At 28.2% G+C, this 27,710-nt stretch overlaps 1 protein-coding gene across 7 annotated transcripts in view; it reads right to left on the bottom strand.

Annotated features, from left to right (window-relative positions):
• MESK2 (misexpression suppressor of KSR 2) overlaps nt 1-27,710 on the bottom strand; it is a 238,770-nt gene that overhangs the window by 190,246 nt on the left and 20,814 nt on the right. For 2 of the 7 annotated variants that reach the window (XR_012757344.1, XM_075372703.1), the window contains exons 2-3: nt 26,636-26,877; nt 17,604-17,648 (exon numbers count right to left, since the gene is read on the bottom strand). The exons of 1 other annotated variant lie outside the window; for it this stretch is intronic. Coding sequence is in view for 4 of the 6 variants with exons in the window: in XM_075372703.1 (XP_075228818.1) it covers nt 17,604-17,648; nt 26,636-26,817 (227 nt within the window). In the remaining 2 variants the exon portion in view is untranslated. Of the gene's footprint in view, nt 1-17,371; nt 17,395-17,603; nt 17,649-26,635; nt 26,893-27,710 lie in introns of those variants that run through there. 4 more of the 7 variants (XM_075372705.1, XM_075372706.1, XM_075372707.1 and 1 more) reach the window with 4 other exon arrangements.

Here is a 27,710-nt window from a genome sequence, read left to right as displayed (position 1 = left end):
GTGAAATGCAGCAAATTATTAGTTCATTGAGTTCACTGCTTTTGGAAAATTTAGTAATACATTAGCTAATAGTAAAAAAAACAACTAGATCGGATAAATTTCAAAAGTAGATACTTTTTATGAATGTAATTCGTGAATACGAAAAATTACATAAATTTCTCCTTAATTAACAAAACTTTTCACTTTTTTATGTTTAAGTTTTGGAATTATTTCATTTCACTCTGATTATTAGATGGCTATAACACATTTTATAAAAATCTACAATGATAATAGTCTGCCATATATTGAAGAAAAAGAAAATTCAATTCTAATCTCACTGAAATTTAAAATAATTTACTTCGTACTAAAAGTATTTAAAATAACGATTTATAAAATGTAATACAAGATAAAACTGTCTTTCATTAATTTTATCTACATTAATTTACGAATATCTTAGCTGAAAGCTAGCATCGTTAGCGGTTACAATAGCTTACGTTGTGCTTTCCCCCTAAATATTTCTTGGAAAATATATCAGCGGATTATGTATTACAGATATCTTTTGTGCAATTAATTTCCTGCTTATTTATTAAGCGGAAAATTAATTCACAAAAGGCTGGATTTTTTTTAGTAACTAATACTAGAATCAATATTTAACGAGATATAAGCAGACAAAAAGTGTTGTTTTTACAAAGCTTGAAAGAAGTTATTATTTTAAAATAAATAATACAATAAAATTAAATATTTACGTTCGATCCTTAAAAATAAATACTAAATACAGTAGCATTTGATTAAAAAGTACAGTTTTCTGTAATTACACAAAAGCCGTTCACTAAGTCAAATAAATACCAACATGAACGAAATTTTTTTGTTATTAAAATTTCAATCGAATCATTTATAAGCATATATATATATATTATGTTAAGCTTTCACACAAAAATGTAATTCTCCAACAAAATAAATCCGGCACAGAAAAAATTTAATTAACAAAATATACATTACCCAATTACAAATACAAGACCCATTTTCAAATAAAGTATTATTTTTTTGAATTTCCTTTCACATGTTAATTCTTCTATTCACAATCTTAAATCGAATTTTCATGCACGCTAGCCGATACAAACATCAAATCTCATGACTGTAAATAAGAAACATCTAATAAATATTGTTAGACCGATACAACGGATTCCTGCCAATTAACAAGAAAGTAGTAGAAAATATAATAATGGGAGGAATCCAGAAAGAGGCTAAAAAGAGGTCCGTTTAACAATCATTCTTAGTAATACTGCCCGAAAACAAATGTTGTCCAGTAAAAACGTGTTGCCAGACCAGGATAGGAATCTCATGAGAAAATCTGAGGGTGGACGATCATTCTCACGCTTCGAGTTGGGTACGGTCCTGTAGGTAAAGAGGATAGAAGTATAAATACTCCGGGGAAGACCAGTTGATGACAGTCAGTCTGCAATAGAGTTCTGCGAAAAAGTTCTAAAGGAAGAGTTATGAGAGTTTGAAGTGAGGAGAGAATTCTGCGAGGAGATCAGTGAAAGAGCAAATTTCTAGTGCGTAAAAGATCGACGCGATTAAGGTGACGTCACAAGTAATTCCAGTACACGAAAACAAAAAGTGGTTCTGTGAGTTACCGTTAAACTATCAGTGAAAGAGATAATGTACTAAATTTCATTCATAAATTGTTAGGATAATTAAATTTGTGAACAGAAAAGGTATTTGCAGTAAAATAACTTTATATCTGTCTTATCTGTTGTACTACTGTTATTAATACAAGACTATTGTTAAAAGTGTTAAGATTAGCGGTCATCCTAATGTCTTTTGTCAATGGGACTGAATTCTGGTTTTCAATATTTAACTACCTTAAATAAATCCTGACGATTATTTTAAATCCTGTATTGTATGTTATCACTTTTTGTTATTATTATTATTATTATTATTGGCATTTATTATCATTATTGTTTGCTGTTGTCATTATTGTTATTATTCTGATTATAACTGAGAGTTTATTATTCTTATTGCCATTGTTATTACTGATTTGTCTTATTTTATTTATGTTGTTAAACTAATAAATTGTAATTATATAAACATTTTCAATTGTCAATCTCTCAATATCCTGATCGAGCCGCACACACGCTACACGATATATACAACAGGCTAAACGCTTTATGACAATTGCGTACCCATCGGGGTTTGACCCTATATCATTCAAAGCTTTACCTTAAAAACTAAATATTATTATTTTAATATAGTGGTTAGTGGAAGGTTCAGTTGGCGTTACTGTTATCACAGAATAAAGTAAAGAATTTTAGTTATGCGTAGACTGCTGCGGTAAGGCAGATGTCCATGAAATTTATTAGGCTTGAGACGACTTTGGATGTCGATAAATACATTAACGATAAGTTTATTTCGAGATTTATAAGCGTTATGTTTAACGCTCAAAGTTCTACGCTTTTTCCTTAGTAGCAGACCGACCAAAAAATATTTGGCGTTAATCGAATATGCTAATGTATAATGACAAGAGAGGAAGAGAACGACATGAACTTCATCGGTAAGTGATCTATTCCATGGGAAAATTAGGTAATTAAGGTTAGGGAGATGGGCGATTCAAAAAAAGTGATGAAGTACAGGTATATTTCAATTAAGGAATTCAGTTAGGTAAGCAGATATGTTCTTTCCTTTATTTTATCTTTGGTTATTATTTTTGTTTCTCTTTAGCCTGCATTTGCTTGTTTTTTTTCAATGTAAATTATATAAAATTTGTAAGTTTTAATAATTCTTTTCATATCTTGTGATTTAAAATAATCTTTTGTAAAGATTGCTATTTTGTAAAATTATTTTTTTTTGTTGAAATTATTGCAGGAATTGCTTTAAATGCAATGGATTAAGAGTCTATAAATTTATATATTGTAATTTCTTGAAGTATTTTTGTAATATTTATAACTTGTTGCATAAGAAAAAAACACTACAATTATTTTAATATAAAATATCATAAAATAATGTAAATAAAAAACTTTGTTACCAAATTAAAAATAAAACCCGGTAAATAATCTGAAAGCCTGGTAATAATATATTTGCATATATTTATATTTAAAGACCGAACACAGGTATACCAATGCTTTATAAACTTTAATTATTAATAACATTGCTATGAAACAAATCAATCATCATGTAAATTAACTCCTATAAACAGCCTGATTATTTGCAAACGGCAACCGTAAAAACTTCTAAGAATCTGAAAATTCTTTTAACTTAATTAAAAACCTATTATTCTTGATTAATCACACAATAAAATACCCGGCAAAACAAAGAGAAAAGGATTCAAACGATATCGATATTTTCATCTTTTAAACTTAATAACAACAGTCAGAGACAAGTTTCATTAGAGGAGAATGTGTAAAAAAAACGCTGAGTTCATCCAGTTGACTAGATTGCAACATCACGTTCAGGGATTAAAACACTTCATAAGAAATAAAAGAGAAAAAAAATTGAAAATGTAAAAAAAAGTTAAATCGTCAGAGTGATACATTTTGTTGATTGGTTTATCAAATAACTTAAGAGATGAAGATGATGTGCTTTGCTACTCGACAAACTTGCATTGCGTGGACTTCGATTAAAAATAAAAATTAATAAATACTATTCAATTGTTAAGTAAGTTATATCATCAAAATTTATGTTCTATTTTATTAGATTTACTAATTTTTCCATTTATTTTCGATAATTTTCATTTTTAGAGCTTTTATCATTTTAAATTATAAAATGAAATAAGTAATATGTTCAACGCTCAAAGTTCTACGATTTTTTCTTAATAGCAGATCGGCCGGAAAAGGTGTTAGTCGAATATGCGAAGTATAATTAATGGTCGTATGCTAATAAGTATAATGGACGAGAGTAGAAGAACAACGTGAATTTCATCGATAGGTGTTCTATTCTAGGAGATATTAGGAAATTAAGGTCAGGGAGATGGGAAATTTTGAAAGGAGAAGTGATAAGATTGTTAAATGATAGAAAACTGCTTTGGTGGATTATAGCCGAGAAGTGATGAAGTAGTATAGGTATATTTCAACTAAGGAATCCAGTCAGTTAGGTCAGCAGATATGTTATTTCCTTTATTTTATCTTTGGTTATTATTTTTGTTTCTCTTTAACCTACATTTACTTATTTTCAAGTGAAATAAGTAAATTAAAAGAGAACTTTTATCCATTTCCTCTACATGTAATTTTTTTGTATTACTCGGAACTTCCATTTTACGCTGTATTAGTTCCACCATATATACCAAGGATAATCGAGACAACCGGCACGATAATCGAAACGGAAACGTTAAGACATAAATAAAAAAATGAATAACGCCGATTGAATCGGATTATCCCTCCTACGCACATTAAGAGCTTTATATAGCACGAAAAGTACCACTATAAAAAAAGAATGATAAAAATGAAGATATTATGTAAATGAAGTGAAAAACATACTGAATTATTAAACGGTACAAAATTGGAGTACGTGTTGAATAAATCATGTAATGCGTAACACTTTAATGACAGATATTCGAACAGTAAAGTAAACGGCATTCGGCTCGATAATATAGTTTTAGTTACAAAGCGTCATAGTAACGGGCTTATGACCTTATTTACAAATTTTTGTCTATGATAACTTATTTACACTTTTTATCCTTTTTAATATTTTATTAAAAATATTTACGATGTAGTTTTAAAATTAATTTACATTAATTATATATGTAATTTTCATATTTACAGAAAATACTTACGATTGATAACTAGTTATATCTTTGCCGACGAGTTTGAAGCTTAATAATTCGTTTTATAAAATATTATTTTCCCTTCCAATTACAATTTTCTTTTTATTAACGTATGTAACTTACAGTTATTATTAAAATTTGCTTTAAAAAAAGAAAAGTACATAAAAACTGAAGAAAAAGATAACCTTTTTCACAATTTTTTTTTAATCTAACTCTACTTAAGCCGATGTGAAACTCATAATAAAAAAAATAAAAAATTTATTCACTGCCAGATAACTAACCTTATCTCGTTGTCCTCAACCAATCAAACTTTTTAAGTAACCATTTTTTTTTTTTTCAATATAACAGCTGTATCAGTTAGGAATGATTATTTTTATACACTTAAATTACTAGTTTATTAGTTTTGATAAACCGATTAAAAAAAAGTCAACAGGCTATAAAATCAACCGTTATTATGTCGCGGATAAAATTATACTACGTGATTAAATGTAATTTATTAGGGATCGATGCGTAGTTTTTATTTTTACTTGATGTGATTTCGCAAAAAATATTAACCGGAATCTTGTCTCATAAATAGCAGTCGACATTATCAATTACGTAAACTATGTTATTACACGTATTATAGTAATTAATAAAGAATATAATGTTTACTTCTAATACCGTTTCATCATCAATGTACACGCTTATTTTTTATTTGATGAAATAAATACTGATACTTGAAAATTACTGAATAAGCGGAAAACTGTACAGTCCAAAAACATCAAAATTCGATGAAGATAATTAGAAAAAAATGGGTTAATAGGAAATATTTTTAGAATTATTACAAATGTAAATTCAAGATGAACTTTTATTGCTTGTTTCATACAGACATAAACTCTAGTCAAGTTTAAAAAAAGTAATTAATAAAGACATGTAACGTATAAAAAAGGATAATATAATAGTGTAATAATATTATTATTACATAATCCATCAGTAATTATAATAAATGTAACATTTTACCCTATTAAACGGCATTTGTATGTGCGTCTTGTTTTTGCTTAGCACCGGAATGTACCGATCAGTAGCGGAAAATCCCGATTCGTTAGTACATGTCTCGTGGTTGTCAGATGTATACTAGTTATTATTATTTATCGATATACCGTACATATATCGATATATATGCGAAATATATATCGAAGTTTTGAGAAAATTTAGTACTTTTTAACCGGATCCGGATTTTCGGACGAAAATCGCAAATATCTCGAAAACGATCGGTCCTAAATTTTTTTTCGACCCGCGTTAACAACACCCAATTCGCTTCCAGAGGTACTTGTAGGGTGATAATATTTTCAAGTGCCTCCGGAGCGCCGTTCAGAAATTGAGGAAGGAATGTGATGGGGTGCCACCAACTGCTGGTCCGATTTTCACGATTAAAACGGCGTATGTATCAGCAGGTCGAGCGCTAACTGTTTAATGCATCGTGTACACTCTTGATCGACCGGTTTTTGGTTATCCGTAAATTAAATCGTTTAGCCCTATGTTTTGAATGTGCTCACCCACCGTAAAACGTGCCTATTCGATATTTTGTTAAATACGCTCAAACCTGTGCGCTAGTGCAGCTGCAAAGTATAAATTTATGAAGACTAAAAAGTAGAAATAAAAAATATATAAAAAAACTTTTTAAAAACCACTCATATTAAAAGTAAAACATCACTCTTAAATTAAACGCAAAAAAAAATTAAAAAAAATTTAGGACGGAATTTCAGAATTAATTTGACAAGTTTTGATGGTGATACGCAAGATGAAAGTCATAGCTTCAAATAAAAAATTTCATTTTTTGCCAATTTTCCCTTATGCGTGATGAATAACCTAAAAGTAAGGTGCAAACACGCATAAGAAAAAATTGGCAAAAAATCTAATTTTTAATTTGAAGCTATGACTTTATTCTGAGATTCCGTCCTAAAATTATTTTTTCCTTTTTAGTGTGTTTAATTTAAGAATGTTGTTTTAAACATTTTTTTTACATATTTTTTATTTATTTATGTGATTGCTTTTCTTCATAAAATAATGAAATATAACCAAAAAGTAGACACCGGAATGTAACAATCACTAGCTGTTTACTGTTTAAATGGAGAATTTTTTTTAAGAAAAAATTTTTCATTTCTGTAGAAAAAATATATAGTCTTCCAACAGATTTTTAAAAAAAATTAGAAAAAGGATATATTATATTTTTATAAAAATATTTTGCTCGACAGAATTCCAATGAAAGCGTTAATATCTATATACTAATGATACTAAAACCTACATATAAGGATGGGACTTTAAACATTTTTAACTTGATGTTTTCCTTAATGAAGTGTCAATCACTAAAACAAGTGTATTAGAAAAATAATTATTAAAAACAAAAAAAAAATAAACATTGGAACCTACATCAAGACCTTGTAATGTGCGCACGTATTTAAAATTATTAGATTCCTACTGTCCCCACCGATGCTGTATATTATATATAATGTATATTCGTCTAACAGGTTTAAGACGAGCTATCTCGTTTTTTGATGATTTTAATAACGCTGCTACATATCTTGTAAAGAAACTTACATTAACTGTTCTAAAGAAGACTGTATGACATCATATAACGTGAAACATACGTACAAAATATCAGGATTCCCACTGTCCCTACCAACCCGCGGACGGCGAAAAAAGAATTTGTCAATTTTCAGACAGATTTTTTGTGTCCAAAAATTTTTTTCAACATCAAGATACCACCGCGAAAAGCAGCTGCGTCGATTGTAACAAGATTTATTTCAACTGGATTAATAACAAAAAAATTATGCTCCAACAAACAAACAAAAAGTATACGAGTCGAGTATATAACCTCCTTTTTTGAAGTCGGTTAAAAAGAGTAAGTTCTTTAGATTTCTGAAGAAAATTTCCGTAATGAAATTTACGAACTAATCTTTTGACCGAAAGAAAAAAAGAAAGGATAATAAAATTAAAAAAAACTTCTTTTTTAAATTTATTAAGCGATTAAGTACCGAACTTAACAGTAAAGACATCAACTGACTAATATAATAATGTACAGATAGATAGAGTTCAAAAAATATTTTCCATCTCCTTATTAAGAAATATTTATCTTGAATAAAACGAGAAATTAATACTACTGTCAACTGAGCTGAATTAACATCACGATTAACATAAACCCAAACAAAGACAATTAAAGGTGCTCACTTACACTTAATTTACGTTAAAGCTTTTTTTCTAATTATGCTAGTTCCGAAAGACAGACTCTTTATCTATAAAGGTTTTTGTTTTATAACAAAGAAATTGACCTTACTAAAGGCCGACAATACTTTAGAATTGGCGGTTAAGTATTCTTTTTAAGTTCCCAACAGTTAAAAACCGACAATAATAATAAATTTAAAAAGGACAAAAATCCCTTTAATAACGAATTTGACAATTTATTTGATAACCTGTGTAATGAGCTTATTTTAAATAAATTTTAAACTTGCATTTAAGTAATAATCTCTGGTAGAAGAAATTATTTTAATTTCAAAACATGCACTTGAATTTACAAAGCCTTCCTTTCGAGAGGGTGGTAAATTTATTGGCTTTTAAAAACATAAAAAAATTAATAATAAACTGAAAGAAATTTAAAAGACAAAAAAAATAATTGTAATTAAATAAATATATTTTCGTGCACAGTATGAGATAATTGTAGGAGTTTTCAAATACTCCAGCGAAAATTCAACAAAAATTAAAAAAAAAAAAAAAAACTTCTTTTACAATTTCTATTTAGAATCGTATCAACCGGTCAATTAAAAGTAAATCACATCCATAATAAAACACATCTAATCCGGGAATAAAACCACGTAACTATGGAGTAAACGTTCTACTAGGTCATGGGTTGAGGTAGACAAGAAACCGAGCGGCGTTTGGACGAACTTCGGGAAAACAGCAAATAAATATCTAAAGTAGGATTTTAAATGATACAGTTTAAATATAAATTAAAGGTAATCGAATACTCGTGATTAATAATTTTTTTCAGCAGTTCCACACTTCAAATGTTTCTGTGACCTTGAACCGTGCGACAAGTAAAAGATAGACATGCAGACGGCAGTTAAAATGGCGTGAGGAAGGAGGGTTATACAGCGCTTATAACCTTGTCAGGTTTAAGTTAAATTGAAGTAGAGCGTACCTCGGTTGAAAGCGGTTGGCAGGGCGGCCAGTATTGGCGGCGTACCGGCTCCGCGGTACTAGGCGGTGTCATTAGGTGCGCAGGATCGATGCAAAACGGACCGACAGAGCTATTTCTACTCGGATCGATTCAGGATGACCTCACCATACTTCTGTACACCTAAACGTAACTATAAAACGAACACTACTAACCGAGTCCATAGTATAGCCCAAGGATACTTTATATAGACTATTTATTTTTATTTCTACGTCCTTCTCTTGTTAATCGCAAACCGCTTTTTCATACAGACCGAAAGGAAGGAGGTCGCCACAATAATTTAATGAGCAACTGCTGTCATCTTTTTTTTTTTGTAAATGCTCAGGCAGGTTAACACTGACCATACAAAAAAAAAAGAAAAAACAAAGAACAATACGAATTAAATGTTACAACATTGCTTAATAAATCATTATTTATGACGCGTATTAACAAGTTTAACAAATAAAATACCACCTTTATAACAAAAGAAGTTTTTATTTTTTTTACTATTCGTTTATCGGATAACACAATTGATGTTTAAAAAACAAAACCAATGTTTATTACTCATAATTATAAAAAAACAAAAGGCCGATAAAAAAACTTCACCAGACGAATTTTATTGCGCGCGCGCGCGCTCACAGACACACACACAAATTGAAATAAAATTTGTTTTAATGAATCTAGTTTGTGTGCCCCATTTATGTATTATTTGGATTTTTTTATAATTAAAAAAAAATACTTCCACAATAATCTATTTATAATAAATAAATAAAAAGTAAGAAACTGTAACAAAAGATTTTTATTTACTGGCAGAGCTTTGACTTTTATAATGAAGTTTTTTTAAAAATTTTCTTTCCAAATATCCAGGAAAGTGTCACTTTTCATAAACATAAAGAATAAATAAGATTTCTACAGTAAATGCTTTAATCCATTACTAAAACAACTGAAACAACAGGAAAAACTATTTGAAGGAAGTGAGTGCGTTCATATTTCAAAATCCTATCGATTAACAGCAGTCCAAAAACGACTGTAGATATAGATGAATCATGTTTTTAAAGGTAAATGCATAATTTATTGCAGGTTATGGCCTCAATAGTAGATATTTGGGGAAATACATCGTTAGACAAACAATTAATTCAGATATGGTGTGCCGGCTGCTTTATTACATGAGTATTTCTGGTTTACGACAAGGATATAATATCATATTAGAATTTCCAAACATGAATTTCTTTCTGTTGAAAGTCAACAGTGTGAAAATTTTTTTATATCTGGCTACTACTGCACCTACACAGACGATATAGTCATCATGGGCATTTGAAAAACACAGAGAATGAAGAAAATCCTGGACTGCAAGAGACCAGTTCAATTCATATTTCTGCGACTTCCTTTATTAACCCAAAAATAAAATGCAGATATATATGAGCAAACATCAATTCATACTTCCCTGAAAGAAAGTCACAAATAGGTTTATTTGGGTGTCGGGTAAAAAATTTACCAGCATGAAACTGATTACTGAACCTCTATTAATCGAGGCAAATTTTTTTTATAATTTGATTTTATTAGATTGATACAAAAGGTTTGCTGTGTTGAGCACATTTATAAATCAAGGCAATCTGTGATAATATCACAGTTTAGCTCAATCAGTTTCACACATTAAAAAATTTTCATTTTATATTCCTATGCAAAAGTTTTAAGATATCTCTCAAACAAAAAATAAAGTGAACTTGTGCAAAAAAAAAAAAAAACAAGAACAAAAGAAAAACGGAATACTTTCAATAGTAAGCAAATTATATACTAATCACAGTACTAAACTGAACTTAAAGTGGAGGGTAGACCACCCTTTTATGTGTTGTTCTAGCAATTCTAAATGTAGTTCTAACTATTCTCAACCAACTTCAATGAATATATAGTTCTGTTCATTGAAGGGAAAGTTTAATGCATTAAGATAAACTACTAAAACAAAGAGAGTGTATAACTGTAGTTGAACCTACTTTCAATTCAACAATACAGAACGTTGGTAAATTGTCAAATAGTCTGTTAGCGGGAGACATCTGATCACCTTTATCTTTCCTGATAATTGAAAATGAGTGGTCTACATACCAAGGCAACCATTATTTTATTATTTTTAATCAACTTGAAATGGTTTTGAACCAGAAAGTCTTGAACTAGAATTCAACATTTTACCACCAAATTATCCATTCCATTTCCCATTTTAAATTTTTATCAATTAAACTCATTAAGACTAAATCTACTAAGTAAATAATTTTTTTATACAAAATAATTACTAATTAGCCACACAATCTTCAACCTGATATTATTAAAAATATTCCTAAGTACCTAAGAAAATTATTATTCTTATGATTCTATAAAAATGAAAATAATTTCCATAACACAGAATAAGTTCTAAACATCCCTTTTTTATTGCAGAAATACTACCTATCAATAGTAAGTGATGTAACAGGTTTGTAAGTCCAGTTACAGTTACTCTAGTCCAAATAAAAGTTGACTATTATGAAAGTAGTGTTCCTATTGACTAAAATTTACTGAGCAATGTTTGTGTAATAGCACATGAATTAGAATAATGACACTTAACACTGTCAGCCTGCTTTTGCATCTTTGGTGACAAGGAGTTTTTAAATAGCTACAAAAGTTACTAAAAGAAGCTTTAAGATACATGAGTTTTTGAAACTATTATTTTAAAATAAATTTTATTTATCTTGTCAAATATAACTGTTTTTCAATATTTATAAAAAACAAAGAATGGATATAAAAACAATACTGGATAGATAAAAATTGCTACCACAAAAAAACCATTGAAAAAATTGATTGAACCATTTATTAAAAAAAATTTTCTATCATCAACATTATACCTTTTTATTTCATTTTATTAGATTTTGTTAACAGAATGGTATAAATTTAATTTAATCTATGGAAGTACTAACAATTAAAAATTTTAACTAATAATAGTCTATAAAAACAGCACAATTCTAACGCAACAATCATATTCATTTTTTTTTTATTATAAATATTGAAAATCAGTTTAATTTTGACACACTAAATATAATTTATTTCAAAATAATGTTTTTAAAACTTATATATCTTAAAAAAACAGAATTTGATATTCATGTTGCAGTAAATAAAGAAACAACAAAAAAATGCAATTTGTTAATATGATACTGGTCCATTGCTGTAAATGCTTTCGAAAATAGTAACTAAAATACATATATATTTGTGTTTGTGTGTGTGGCACACACGCCGCAAAAAAAAAGATTGGTAGTGTGAGCAATAAGCATAACTAAAAGTTAAATTTGTAAAAAAACTGACACCATTAAAAAGAGTTATGACTACATTTCAACAAACTGAAAAAAAAATTCTTTATTATAAAAGAAAAAACTTTTACCTTCAATTAAAAAGATTTACAGAGAATTATTTTTAGATTGATGAATTTGTGGGGTCAAGAGTTTGTTTTAATTTAAAAGAATTCTTACTTAAAAAAGAAATATAACAAAAAGTTTTAATGGAAAAAACATTAGCTGACAGCACTTTCTTTTAAGAAAAGAGTAAAGAGTTTTTTTATATATGTAGGACAAGGAAGAAAAAAAGTAAAATGTAACAACTATTTACAATCGTTCCAGCAAATTGTCAGAATAAATTTCAAAGAAAGGAAGTACTAAGTGTAACAAATTAAATAGTTACACTTCATTTCATCATTAAATTATCTATAAAACAACCAGTAAAACATGATGTTGAAACTAAAAATATAATATAAAACAAATCACATAATTTAGAACAAGAACAAAAATTTACTACAACCATAGTTACATTTACCAGTACCACTAAAATTTCAGTTTTAAATCTAATAAAAATTACATTTTTTGGGCTTAAAATTTCAAATATTAAAAAAAAATCATTTCCAAAGTATTTTAGATGAAGAATGGATATCCAAAAAAATATCTTGTGTCTACTACTGCTGGGAGATAGGCCAACTCAGCAATTGTGATTTCCTTCAATAATGAAATGATAGAAGACGTAGGGAGTATCATACAAGCTTGCCTAATGGCTCTAATGCTTTTAAACATTTAATAGATTAAATTTTTATCTTATTTCAAAATAACAAGTTGACAAGGATTTAGCTCACAGTATACAGATAAACAATATAATTTTTGATAGTTAAGATACAATACAATGTGCAGCTAATATTACATATATATATATATATATATATATATACAAAGCTATGTAAATGGTTTTACATGCATTAATGAGAAAGATAAGACGGATGAAACAATAAAAATGAAAATGAAAACCATACCCTTGCCAGAAATAGAATCTGATACCAGTTGATTTAGAAGCCGGCATATACTAACCACTACAATAACAAGTTTTCTAGTTTCAATCAGCGCAGTCTATCAGACTGTGTAGCTTATTTTGAACAACATAATTTTTAAAAAATTATGTTTTATTATTAGCATAGAAAATATTTTTCTATGCTAATTATGAATAAATTTTCCTTTATTATTAGGCCTTATTGTCTGAATTATGACAAACTATTTTAACTTAACATTAAGAATTGTAAGTCATACATTTTAAATCATTATGGTAAACATTATTGTACAACATAAATATAAAAGAAAAATAAAAACAAAAAAGATTAAAAGTAAATAAAAGCATAGGGTGGTGAAACCTGACATTACAAGCCAATCCAATTTAAATGAATGAACACAACAAAGGAAACGTTGAAACTATGCTAGATAATACTAATCAGGGCATCCACCAATGTAAACAGGCACGTCATCAGTATTAACAAATTACCATATATGCTCCCATGAATATATACATGCATTTATAATATTGTAAATTGAGTATGTTGCTATTGGGTTCACAACCCTGATTTTATTAATAAAAATTCTCTCTATAATTTAACTCTATTCATTAAATTGATCTCTGTTTAATCCTCATAAAAATACCAAAATAAAAAGATTGGTAATCTAAGATTTATGCTGTTATGATAAAAATTTTAAATTTACTTCACATCTGTTAAACAAGAAAACATGTTGTTATACTAATGTTGAATTTATAAATTTAACCTCACAATGTATTATCGATCAGAAATTTAATATGTGGAAGGACAAAAGCAGCCAAATAAGTGACCATTTTACAATTGGATTAAGATACAAATGCCTTCTCAGACTGTTTTTTATTCTGACATATATTATATTCACAACAAATCTCCATTTAAGAGTAAAAATAGCAATAATAACAATAACAAAAGTAAATAATGTCAACAAATTAAAGAGTGATAAAAAATATTTATAAGAATATCAGTATTGATATTATGAGTAAAACAAAAATATACTCGGTGTTTAAATAAAAGAAATAATGATACAGAGAAATATCAGAAAATATTAATGATGCAAGAGTTGGCAGAACAGTACAGCAGCTAATTTTCGTAATAATAAATACCCAACAATATTCTTTAATTAAAAAACCTCTCCACTGTAATAACTGATTTTAAAGAATAAATTGAAATAAAGAAAACAAAATACTTTATTTAAAAAAATTAATGCAAAATACAAATAAAATGTCTTTCTTTGAAAAACTGTACCAACATTTGAATGTGTATATATATATACACACACACACATCCCCTGGAAAATTTTCTGAACCTTGAGGCTGAATATTAAGAAATTACTCAACTATAATAGTTATTCTAGAATTAAAAAAAAAATACATAAAAAGTCATTCATACCTGTTAAGTATAAAAAGCTGTAAATATTTTTCAAAATAATTTTAAGATACAAACAAAACAAACTTTGTGGTAAACTGTATAAATAAGTGACTAATTACGATTTTAGTACCACTGTAAATAAACATACTGACCATACCTTACAACTGAAAATTAAAAAAATAAATAATAAATAAAATTTCTTAGAAGAAGAAGAATCTGAAATGCAGCATTATAATGTGAAAATTATCAAAAGATACTTCCCCGTTACAAAATTACTGTGATAATTATAAAATATAGAAAAAAATTGTAAAAATTGTGACAAGCGACCATTAATTACAGTTTATAAATTTAAAATAAATAATATTGCACACTATTCAATCTAACTGAGATTAGCAAAAACATTTTTCTTCAAAAACTATAATTGTACTAAAACTTTGTACAAAGTAAAATTGATGTAATAATGAGCATGTGACATTATGTACTATACATAAACCGGAAAAAAAAAACACTGCAAGATGAAAACTACTGAACCTTAATTAAAAGTGAGTTAATATTAATCACTAAACTAAATACATTATAATTTTTTAATATTAATATGGTTGCAGACATGACAGATGAAATGATGGAAATGAGGAAAATTGGAGCAATTGGTATGAAAATGATGAAAAGATTATTTACAGGAAAACCTTGTTTATCCAACACTGTAATAAAATTATGAAAGGAAATTCATCAGATTTATCAATTGTACATAACAGTAATTGATATAAACCCCTCCATGTGCATTTATATTTTACATTATAATTTTAACATCCTTCTGTCCAGATGTACAGTGTAAAGTACACGTTAAAAATTCATATTAAAAGTGTGCAATTTTCAACATTGCTCAACAATCAAATGAATTTATAAATTAAAAAATATAAAATGCTAAAAAAATGAATTTATAAAAAAAAAATGTAATCTAAAGTTAGGTGACCACTTCAACAATGAGCTAGATGATAATGTTAAACAACTATCAGTAGATGCTGAGAAATTAGAATAAAATATGTAACTAAATAAACAAAACTTATAAAACACATCAAAGAGAGTCTATCTGTATCTGTAATAAAATTGAAATAACCATTGACTAAAAATTATACTCTGTTTTAGACCATCTGAAATAAAAGCAGAAACTTAAAAACAATCTAAATTATTCAAATCCCAACTCACTTTTTCAATTACAGAAATTCAGTCAGGCAATCCGAGTTGGAAGTTGAGTATTCGATGGTTTTTAAGTTAACATTCCACTTCTGACTGGGATTTTCTAAAATGATACCGCATAATTTTTTTTATCGTTTTTGTTAATGTCACTTAGAAATCCCTTATTTGTACATTTAATTAAATTTATTTGTTAAATCATTTTATATTTAATTTTATTTTCCTAAACAGTTTTGGGTGTTTTCAATTTTAAAATTTATTTTAATAGCCATTTTTCATAATTCTTTCTTATAATTTGTCAATTAATACTTTATAAAAATTGAGTGGAAAAGTTAAAACATGTAACTAATTCACCAACTAGTGAATCCCATTACGATCTAATCCAAATTGTAATTAAATGTTGATGTGTTCAAAAGTATCAATTTGAATGTAGTCATCAATTTTGGCTGAAAATAAATAAAAATCTATGCCAGTTGTTAAACCATTAACAATAATAAACCACCAAAAAGCAGTGAACATAGTGGATGACTGAATCTGAAGAAAAAACAAATGGAACTAGCTATGAAAGGAAAATAAATAAAAAAATCAGTCAAAGTAAAGCTTAAATAGTGCCATCAAACTGCAATGAGTTATTCAAAGTTAAAAAAAAGCACAGATACAACGTATTACTTTAACCAAGAAGGAACTCAAAAATGCCTCCTGGTTTTGTTCATTTTGGTTAATTTTATGGTATTTATATTTTATTACTGTATTACTTAAGCACATTAGGTATTACTCTAATCTTTAATTCATAATGGGTAACAGAGATTCTACTGTAATGAAAATAGGATAAAATAAAAATGTAAAAGGTATAAAAACTAGAAAACAGGCTTAAAAAATGAATACAAGAGTTTTGGAATGATGCTTAGTAATGACCAGGTAAAAAATACGTTAAGTGACAAAAGAAGGCACTTTGATTGTAAATAATACATTAAAATGATTACGGAGACAATGACAAGGAAAAATTAATCCAAAAATAACTAAAAGGTGAGGCTTTTGAGAGTATTAAGGAATAAGGTGTAGGTTTTCAATATGAAGGTACGGCAGACAGGTTTCGAATAAATGCTTATCTAATATATAAATACTACATGAAAGAGAAAAAAAATCTGTCCAAACATTTTTCACAAACAGATTAAAGAAGGTTTAATGATAGGAAAAGGCGGGGAGAAAAAATTAATGTTAACTAACATAAAGGAAGAGAAAAAGAACTGTTAAATTAGAAAAGGGCAGTACAGGAAGGAGATAGATGGAAAATCCTGTAAAGTAAAATTGATTGTCTGCAGCATTCTAATTATCATGATATGAAAACCTCAGTAATGAATAAGTGAATTTAAGCAATCTTTACTTTATTAATCGACAAATAAATCAGCCTATGATGCGCAGTGGAGATATGTAAGTGATGAAATACGATCATAAAATGCAGTGTGTGAATTCATTTTTATATTTTTATTTTCTTTTAAATTCAGAAATGATAATACGGTACCTAATACCACCAAGACTTCCTAGCATTCAGTTGATACAACTGACTTCAGGAACGTAGATACTGCTCCTGAAAATTATAAAATGTATTTAACTTACATTATCTCACCAATCTACAATACATCCATCATCAAAATTTGTTAAATTAAAACTAACCAAACCTTAATAATTAACTGTACTACCTGACCTAACTGTTAAATATCTAAAAGCAGTGTGTATGTGTTCGATTCACTCACCCCAAAAGTGCTGTTTCCTCAGCGCTAACTGATGTCGGCATCTTCCTAAAAAACAAAATAATTGCAAATCTACTCACTCGATTCATAGCAATACATACACTAAGAGGAATGCCACTACATTAGTTAATAAAATTAATCTATACACTAGTAATTTTTTTTATTTTCATTTTATGCTACCAGTTAGTAATACAATATAAATAAACAAAACATTCTCATTTCTAAAAATACAGGTGGCAATTACTAATAAAATAAAAGCAGTAAGTTAATGCTTCTAAGCGTTAATGATTGAAACATGTGCATTATTAATAATGGTAAATACTCTTGTGCAGTCAAAACTAACTATTTTAGTTTGAGAAACATTTAATTTCAAATAAATAAAATATCTTAAATTCTTGGTAAGTTTTCATTTACTAAACTGCTTTAATACTTATGACTATGTATTAAAAAAATTTACTTTTAGCAGAACTATATTATTATTAAATTTATAGACAGCCACTTTTAAATGCTTACTTTAATTAAACCTTAATTCGTTTCTTCAGAAAACTTTCAAAGAATGGGAATTCATACTTAAAATGGCATATTGTCAATGGTATTTTTTAATAAGAATAAGTGTGTAAAAATAACTGTTATGAGAGTTCTATTTTGTTTATCATGTAGCAGCAAATATAACAATTTTACCTAAAGATTATAAAACTAGAATGTACAGTTAGTTACTTTGTTCTTTAGTTAAGATTTATACCTACACTATTATATTAGTAATAGTATAATTTTATACTGCATTTCTGAAGGTAAAACTTTCAAGTTATAAATCATCAGTCTTTATAAAATTGCAGTTGCGTATAAGTTAATTTTTTTAAATGTCAGTAATTTTCATTATTCTATTAATTGTTTAAAACCTTTATTCTTCGCCATAGTTCTAAAATTCATGTTAGAGTGGATCAATTCAGAACAATTATGGGAGTGGTTTTAAAACAATTAAAAAAGTAAAGAACATGTTACTGACTTTTTAAAAACCATAACTAATTTTTAGATAAATTTGTAATTTTACAAAAGCTGGTTGTACACCTAGTCCAACTAGAAAACATTATCTTCGGAACTGAAGTAAATTCATCTTCAAATTAATCTGCAAGTGTAAATTTTATTTACAGAAAAAAAATGTAAACACTCCAGAAATTTTAATTTTATATATATAAAATATTTAGAAAAAGTATTCTACCAATTATAACAAAATAAATATACAAGTTTTATTAAAAGAAGGAAAAACATTTTGATATTAATGTAAAAATAATTATAATTGAAAGATTATAATCTATTTTATCCTAATAATGTCTGGAATCTGGATAAGCTACAGAAGCACTTTATAAAATAAAAAAATTGAAAAATGCAAGCAACAATTAAATTAATTACTTTCTATGGGAATAGTTCAAAATAAAATAACAGTAATATGATTGGACATGATCATAATAAGAATGTGCACAAAAAATAAAATAAGTAAATAAATCTTATATAAAATTTTCAATAATGAATGGTAATCTATCTAAAAGTTAATACTAAATTTGTACCTGTATATAATCAGCACATGTCATATGTTACAGAGGTAACTAAATAAAGTTAATGGAGAATGTGTGATTGATAAATAACTAAATTTTCCTTTAAAAAAACAAAGATAAAATGGATTAAAACACAAAGCTACGTAGTAAAGAGGATATGCAATAAATAATTTTATCATTTAAAATACTATGTATGTACTCAAAATTTCATGGATTATGTAATCTTATCTATTCTTAACAAATCTTATGTGTTTTTTCATCTTTTCAACATAGGATCGATCACTTTAGTCAGTCTATAATCCAAGTCTGTTCGAACAAACTGTTCGGGCTTTGCAGTCCTCCCAGTACTTTTTCATACATTTCGATCTCCATGCTCCCCTTTATGGTGTTGAAAATGTTCATGTTGTAAGTTTCTATCTTGTGAATGTGAAGCGAGTTGTTTGTGTCCTTGATCTCTTTCATTTAATTTTATTTTTTCTATAGTATCTTTTGTTGTAAGGCCAATTTCCTTCATATCCTCTCTTATTTCTCTGATTCATCTGTATACTGTCTTGGTGTTTTTCAAATCAATACTGTACTGTACAAAATGTTTCTCAAATCTTGCATCCTTATGATGCATCTAAAGAATTCTAGTCCTCTCTTAAGCATGGTGTCAGTGATAGTTTCTAACTCTTTTTTTTCGACTTTGCTGGGCACGATCCACCACTGCCCAACTTTCTGGTACTTTTTGTTGATGCAGGTTCCAATTCTTTCGATTTTCTGGAGTTTGCTAGTCTTTGATTGTTTGTTCAGGTGGAAGTGTGTTTCTGCTACATATGTGGCTTCCGGTTTTATAACTGCATTCTAATGTCTCATTTTTGCATTTATGAAGACATTTTTTACTGTAAGTGTACCAGGTAATTTTTGTGCTTTAGCTACTTTGTTCTTACTTTGATTGAGGTTTTTGTGGTTTAGCTTGTTTGTTATTATTTCTACGACGTGTTTAAACTGGGTTACTATTTTGACTTTACTACTACTTATATTTACTTCTTTTAATTGTGATGGTTTAGGGAGAATATTTCTGTCTTTTTTAATGATATTTTGAGGGAAATTTTTTTTGTAATTCCACTTCGTTGATGGAGTTTGCTAGCAATGTTAAATCATCGGCGACACCAAAGTAGTTTTGATTTTTTGACCTATTTTAATTTCTGGGAGGCATTTTTTGAGCCTTTCCCTCATTACCATTTCTAAAGCACAGTTGAAAAGTAGTTATGAAAGTCCATTAACTTGGCACAGTCCTGTTTTAATCTCAAATGTTTCCAAGTGTTTGTCTCTGAATTTTACTTTAGACTGTGTTTCTCAGGGACAGTTTTATATGTTTATTAATTTGGGATATAGTCTGAGAAGTCTAGAAACATTATCAGTCTGGCTTCTTTTGCTGTTGTAATCCATTATTAGCTTGAACCTCATGATCTGGTCTGGATAGCTCCTCCAGGGTCTGAAACCTCCCTAGTATTCTCCTAATTCTTTCTGGAGTTGTAAACTAATCCTGTTGAGGATGATTTTTGAAAGAATTTTGTATGTTGTATCTAGGAGTTAGATTCCCATACAGTTACTAGGGTCTCTTTTTGTTTAGCCTCTAGAATCACCATAAGATACTACTTCAGAGAATGAATGAGGATGATATGTATGAATATGTAACTGAATGATATGTATGATAGGTAACTGAAGTGCAGTCTTGTACAGTCTCAAGTCGACCATTCCGGAGATGTGTGGTTAATTTTAAACCAACCATCAAATAACACCGGTATTCACAATCTAGTATTCAAATCCTGCCTTAACTAGGATTTGAACCTTCAAACACTGAAATTCAAAATCAGCTAACTTGCGATGAGTTCACCACTAGATCAACCTGGTGGGTTAATTGTTAGGGTTTGTTTTGTCTTCTTTTTTGTGTAGTGGGTAAATCAGGGCTGTCATCCACTTTTCTGGTAGTTCTTCTTTAATCCAGATATTGAAAAGCTGTTGATGAAGGGCGATTTTTGCTGGTCTTCGTGCATGATACAAGATCTCTACAAAATCATCTGATCTTCTCTCGATACTTTGTAATTCTTCATCTCACCCCGTGCTCGAGAGACTTCTTTTATTATGGGAAGGTTGATATTTTCCAGTGGTATTTTTATTGGGGAGCTGGTGCTGAAGTTTACGAGTTCTGTCGGTTCTTCGCAGTTAAGGAGTTTGTTGAAAGAAGGGTATTTAGCTAGGATTTCTGTGTTATCTTTATTGATATGGGGCAGATTTTTTCATCTTTAAGTAGGGTTGCGGGTTCGTATTTTTGGGGTTATGTTTTGAAGGTATTGAGGTAGTTGCTAGACTGCATTTTGTTGAATTCTTCTTATATTGATTTATATGGTGTTTTTTTTTATTTTCCTTATGGTTTAAGTGGTTTCTTTTCTTTGTTTTACTAGATTTTTGAAGGTTATTTCTGATTTTGGTGTAATAGCCAGCAAGATGTCTCTTCACCGTTCGTCACATTCACTGTTCCACCATTGATCCTTTGTATGGCGTTTTATTGAGGCCGATTCTTCTGCGATATGTTTAAGGTTGTTGACTAGGAATTTAAGTTAAATCTTATGTTATAACCGATAATTTTTTTCTTTTTTAAGTATAAGTGACAAAAACATTAAAAAATCCTTTCAATATAAACATATTTGTAATATGGTGTGAATTAAAATATAATGTTTTGTAAATCTTTTTTTCTCATTTTTTAAGGGTATACATACCCATATGGTTAAAAATGAGTAAAGTCCCAGGACAGTTAGGACTTGACACATATACAACATGCAATTGATAAAACTACATTCAATTTACAGCAAAAATATAATTATTTTCCTTTGAATAACATTTCAAAGATAAAGTATGAAAATTAGGAAAAAAAATCAAACTAAGTAGAAAAGTTTTAATTATGAAACCAAATCTGATTTTTGTTAAAATTATATGATAATTACAACTGTTAAACAATCATTAGCAATACGTGCTGAGGAACAATCAGTTGCAGCAAACTCTTTTAACATACAATAAGGCAATGTGAAGGATACCAGGAAGGCTCATGAGTATTCAATATTTACTATAAATTTTTCAATATGAAACTTTAAACCTTGAAGAAAACATAACGTCATTCGTCAGAAATAAAGCATCTAATTTTTAGAACTGTAATAACGTCTTGTGATCCAGATTTGATTTCAATTTTATTTGTAATGATGACTTGCCAAGAATTTTGTGATGAGATATAAATTCTGATTTTAATCAATACAACCTAAGAAATAAGTTATGATGTTAATAATAAATTATTGAAACTTATTATTTCATTTGAAAATTTTGTCTAAATAAAATTAAAAAAAAATTATATAAGATGTATCAATAACAAACTACGTAAAAAATAAAATATAAACATTCAAATCTCAATTTTAAAATTATAAAAAAACTACTATGTAGTTTTTTACACTAGTATGTAGTTTTTTTACTACTATGTAGCTAAATATTAACGACACAATAAAAAATCTAAGCTAATCTATTTAATTCTGAATTGTTTTAAACCAGTTAAAATTGAAGTATATATTAAGAGTATCAATTAGCAGTAAGTAATTATATATGCATTTAAATACTAATTAATGTTTTAATGTATTTAATTACGTAGTGAGTCTCTCAGTCTCATGTACAATTATTACACAGAACACATGTGATGGCGTAAACCAAAACTCATTATAAAGATTAACTGATCTATTGGTCTACATTGGCAATAAAAAGTGATCATGCAAAAATTATAAGGAACAATTAGATTAAAATAAAATAGCTGTATTGTGATTTAACTAAAAGGCAATAATTTTGTAATAAAAACAACTTACCTTATCCTTGATATTTTAAGTTTAACATATTTAAAAAATAGATTAATCATAATTAAAAAATAAAATGTATGTACATATGTAAACAAATGAAATATCTTTGGATTATGGTTGAACATAAAACTGAAGAAATCAAGACTGTACATATGAAGATTATACAAACATACCTGTAATATTTATGTAACGAATGAAAAAATAAATTTCTATCAAAAAATAGCACTTAAGTCACCAAAATAACAACATAAAAGAACTGCAATACTGGCAACTAGGAGTACAGAGCTTATTCTGATTTAGTCAGTACCCATTCCAGAGTTTTGAAAGAAAATATACATTTTGCACAAATGACAGGTAGGAATTATCTCATTACTTAAAGAAAGATAAATCAAGCTAGTACAATTTTGATGAAATGAACAAGAATTCAACAGTATTTATAAAATCATCAGCTTTCAAGTAACAATTATTACAAAAAAAGGGTCAGCTAAGGACATAAGTACATTCTCTATTATTTAATGGAGTTTTAGAAATTCCATGAAGAAAATTAATTTAAAAATGAATCAGAAGTAAAAGAGAAAATATTTATTACATTCATGGCTCCACAAAATGGTTGGATTTAAATTTTAATAATAGCATGAGGTCCAGAGTTAAATGATAGACACAAATCTCTTGTTTTACCTTTTGTGCAATCTCTGTATAGAAAATACAGACACTGAATTATCCCAAAGACAAACTCTATTAGCTATTGGTTCCTTGGTGATGCAAATGAACCGCTTATCTATCCAGGAAAGAATATATGAAAGATAAGGAAAAATTAAGCAGCCTCTATATATGCTTCGTCAACTGATCTTCCCCTGATGACCAATTGTTGAAAGGAATTTGAGCCCTTTTGTATGTTAAGGGTAGTTATCAGTTTGCTTAAGGCCCAGGTGACACTAACTAAAAAAAAAAATGTTGCTGATTAAGTCATTAGTAACAACTCAATTGTAAGTTATCAGACTCAAAATACAAATTAGAAATCTTCTTATCATTAGTGTATGTTAGATATCATAAAGAAAATAGTTATAGGCATGAGATGCAACCTGCTTCTAAAATTAGCACCTCAAGCTTTAGATAACAAGCATCCTATGCCATGCTTACTAAGGGATTTACAGACTTTGCATTGCCTTCTTCACTGAGCTAAATATATTATCACACATCAGCATGCCAAGCCTGCTAAAACGAAGAAGATATTCAGCTCTACAAATAACAGCATTCACTTTGTTCATTAAAAAATTGGCTGTATAATGAACATCATCACTCTCACAGAAAGCATCAATGACCAGTGCCTCTTCTATTACAATCTTTTACAGGCACCATAACCAAAAGAAAGACTAGGACAATGGTATAAACCAATAAATGAATGTATCTTATTTATCATAAAATAATACATTATATATACTTCAAGGTCGAATTATGATCACAATTATCTACAATTCATCCAGAAGATTTTCGACTCAAATCCTGTTTTCACCTCTCATTTTTCATAAACTAAAAATTCATACTAATCAGAAATAGTAATTATGTGCTGATGTATGTTTTGGATAAAGTAAAAAAGATAAATTGTAGGTGTATGGGATACAGTTTTTCCTTCACAAAATATAAGAAGACAAAAATTATTGGAAATATAAAAAAATTTCAATAATGGTAAGAAATATATATCTTAAAATTTGCAAACACCAGCAAAATTTAGTAAATACATTCACATCGTCCTGATATCAATTTATTCTATACAAAAACAAATTCAAAAAATGTATTAATTAAATAAAAGATTATGACTTATTATACATGTATTGAAAAAAAACAAACAAGCATTGCCAAACCATAGTATCTTTCCTGTATGGACACATGGTGTGCTGATAGCTGCAGTCAAATTTGAAATTTGAAATCCAGGATTTCTGGCAGAATTTCAGGTGAACAGAGTTTCTTGATACTCAAAGAGGTAGATTGTCATAAAAATGAAACCAACAAAAAGTTCAAAATGAAAATTCACAGCCAAAAATACAAATAAATCTAGTAAAATCAAGAAAAAATAAATAGTTACGAAGAAATGGATAAAAACTATTTAATTTTATAAAAACCTATTGACGGATACATTTTCTCATAACAACATTTGAAAGGTTAAATAAAATAAAAAGAAAATAACTTTTGAATGCAAAGCAAAACCTTAATTAATCAGTAGAACTGGTCTGCATTAATAGAAGTATATGGAAATCTATGCAAGATATTAAACTTTGCCAATTTATCTTCATGTTTGAAATCTTTTCTCACCATCACCTTTACTAATCCTTCTTTCCCAATACTGATTCTGTGGATGTAGGTCTAACATCCTACTATGTTCTCCATGCTGAGGATGCTTAGCGGGCTGCCTACAAACAACTCTGTGACTGTCTTTTCCTGTCTATAAGCTACACAAGCCTTCAATGGCAGAAGCCTTCTACTGGGCAAAGGAAGTTTCCTAATCGCTTAAAAAAAAGGAAGCAAAACCTAACTCCCAAAGGTGGATTGATTGTTTTCTTCCTACAACTCCCATTTCCAAGCTTCCTTATCAGTTATACTTTCTTCCTTGGATAGGTACCTTGAATATGAGTCAACACTCCAGATGATAGACGAAAGCCACTTCCTTAATGGGGGTGGCAAATCTGATAGTAATTGGTTCTAGAAAACTGTTTTCTATCCAAGATGCACAAAATGCATAATGACTGAGATTCTTATTGAGAAAAACTGGGTTCTATTATTTTTACAATCAATCGTAAGACAAAATACTCAGAATCAGTAAATGCAATAGAAAAATCATGGATGAATTAAAAAAGACTCACATGGAAGAAAGGAGAAAAGTGCAAAGAAAAACCACTATTAAGAAACATTCAAAAAAATTGATTGTAAAGGATGTAAAGATATTAAAAAATACTAAAAAAGAAAAGCAGTGATAAAGTTGAAAAATACTACGGAGTAATAAATAAAGTAACTCATTGAAATATAACACATACACAGATTTTACAGTACTATTTTATAAAAGGAAAAACATTTTTTTACAATTTCTTTAAAAATATTAAATTAAATCTAACAATAACGAAAATATTAAGAAAGAATAATCACTATCAATTAAATAATAAATAATTAAAATACAACTGAAGAAACCTCTACAACAAATGACAGAGACAATGTAATACTTAACGGCAGAATAATAATTAAAATGGACCCGGTTAATGAGTTATAAAATGAAAAAAAAAAGGTTGGTTAGTCATTTCAACATTCACTGTACAATTAAATAATTTTCACACAATAAATCTTGTTTATTAGAAAAAAGTATAAAAGTAAAATAGGAAAGATCATTAGTAACTAGGAAAACTAATAAAATTATGAGGATGATAAACAACACCTAATTAACAAACTTTAATTTAGACATGAATAAAAAAAAAAAGACTGTACCTTGTCATGAAGTGAAGTAGAAAAGATGAAGTTGAAGAAAAAGAACAGAGAAATCTTGCAAAGTTAAAAAAATAGTAAGTAATTTTAAAAAAAAATTCTAAACAATTTTTCTTTGTTTTTTCTTTTATTACATTACCTGTTAACAACGACTGGTTCCTGCTTCTCGATAAGCGGTTCTGATCTTCTGTTGTTGTTACTAGTGAAACTAAATGCTTTCTTCACAGATTCAATAACACTGAACTTATTCTCAGCAATAGTAGTTGTCTTGTAGATATCCCCTGTTAGGGACCTGTACGAGGCCCCCAGCCCCGCAGGCATGGTGCCGAAGTTGATGTTGACTTAAGAGGTAAATCCAGCAAATCCGTCTTACATAAACAACTGAACAAAAAACAGCTACAAGAAAAAAAATAAAATAAAAAAGAAAACTAAATAAACTAAACACTGATAAGCTGAGATGAAAATTTATTTATGTTTATAAATAATATATTGTAAAAATAACAATATAGATTTAAAAATAAGCTTTTATGAAAAATAAAAATTATTTTTAGTTACACAAATTTATTTTGTCTAGAAAGTTTGCTTGTAATTAAATGAATACAACATTCAATTAAAGTAGGAAAAAATACAACAGCATTTTGTATTACAGAATTTAGGCACATACATAAAAACCTGAGAATCTGGGGCAAAATATTTTAAATCAGATTTTATGAACTCGGCTAATTCTACTAAGAGTAGTTTGCGCTTGTTAGATATCATAATCAAATGGTTATAAGCAACCTGATATTGAGACCAAGTCTCACTCAAAAAATGTCACAGCTGTTCTCAAAAATAACAAGCACATAAGTTCATGCTTACTAAGAGAAGGTAAGGAGTTAAAAGGTTTCAGAACACTTTCTTCGTCCAAATGAATATATTTCAGTTCTGCTGACTTTTCTGGCAGAATGGTAGCATATCTACCTTTCGTGCAGAAGATTATGGATTTGAACTCATCAGGCAGGGCATTTTATAAGCATAAGAAAATTCATGTTAAAAAACTGTAATTGGATTTCAGCTTGTTGTTTCTTGACTAAATAAATAGAAAAACAATGATTGGATATAAAGAGACAAATTTTGAGTATTAAAGAAAATAACTCTTTTTAGTGTTGCACCTTAGGTGTTTTTAATATGTAAAAGTTATAAGGAAAATGTAAACAGATAGGAGTAAAGCAACA

The sequence above is a fragment of the Lycorma delicatula genome, chromosome 8 (assembly GCF_047948215.1).
Source record: "Lycorma delicatula isolate Av1 chromosome 8, ASM4794821v1, whole genome shotgun sequence".
In the NCBI taxonomy this organism is placed as follows: domain Eukaryota; kingdom Metazoa; phylum Arthropoda; class Insecta; order Hemiptera; family Fulgoridae; genus Lycorma; species Lycorma delicatula.
This window is presented reverse-complemented; position numbering and strand designations above follow the sequence as displayed.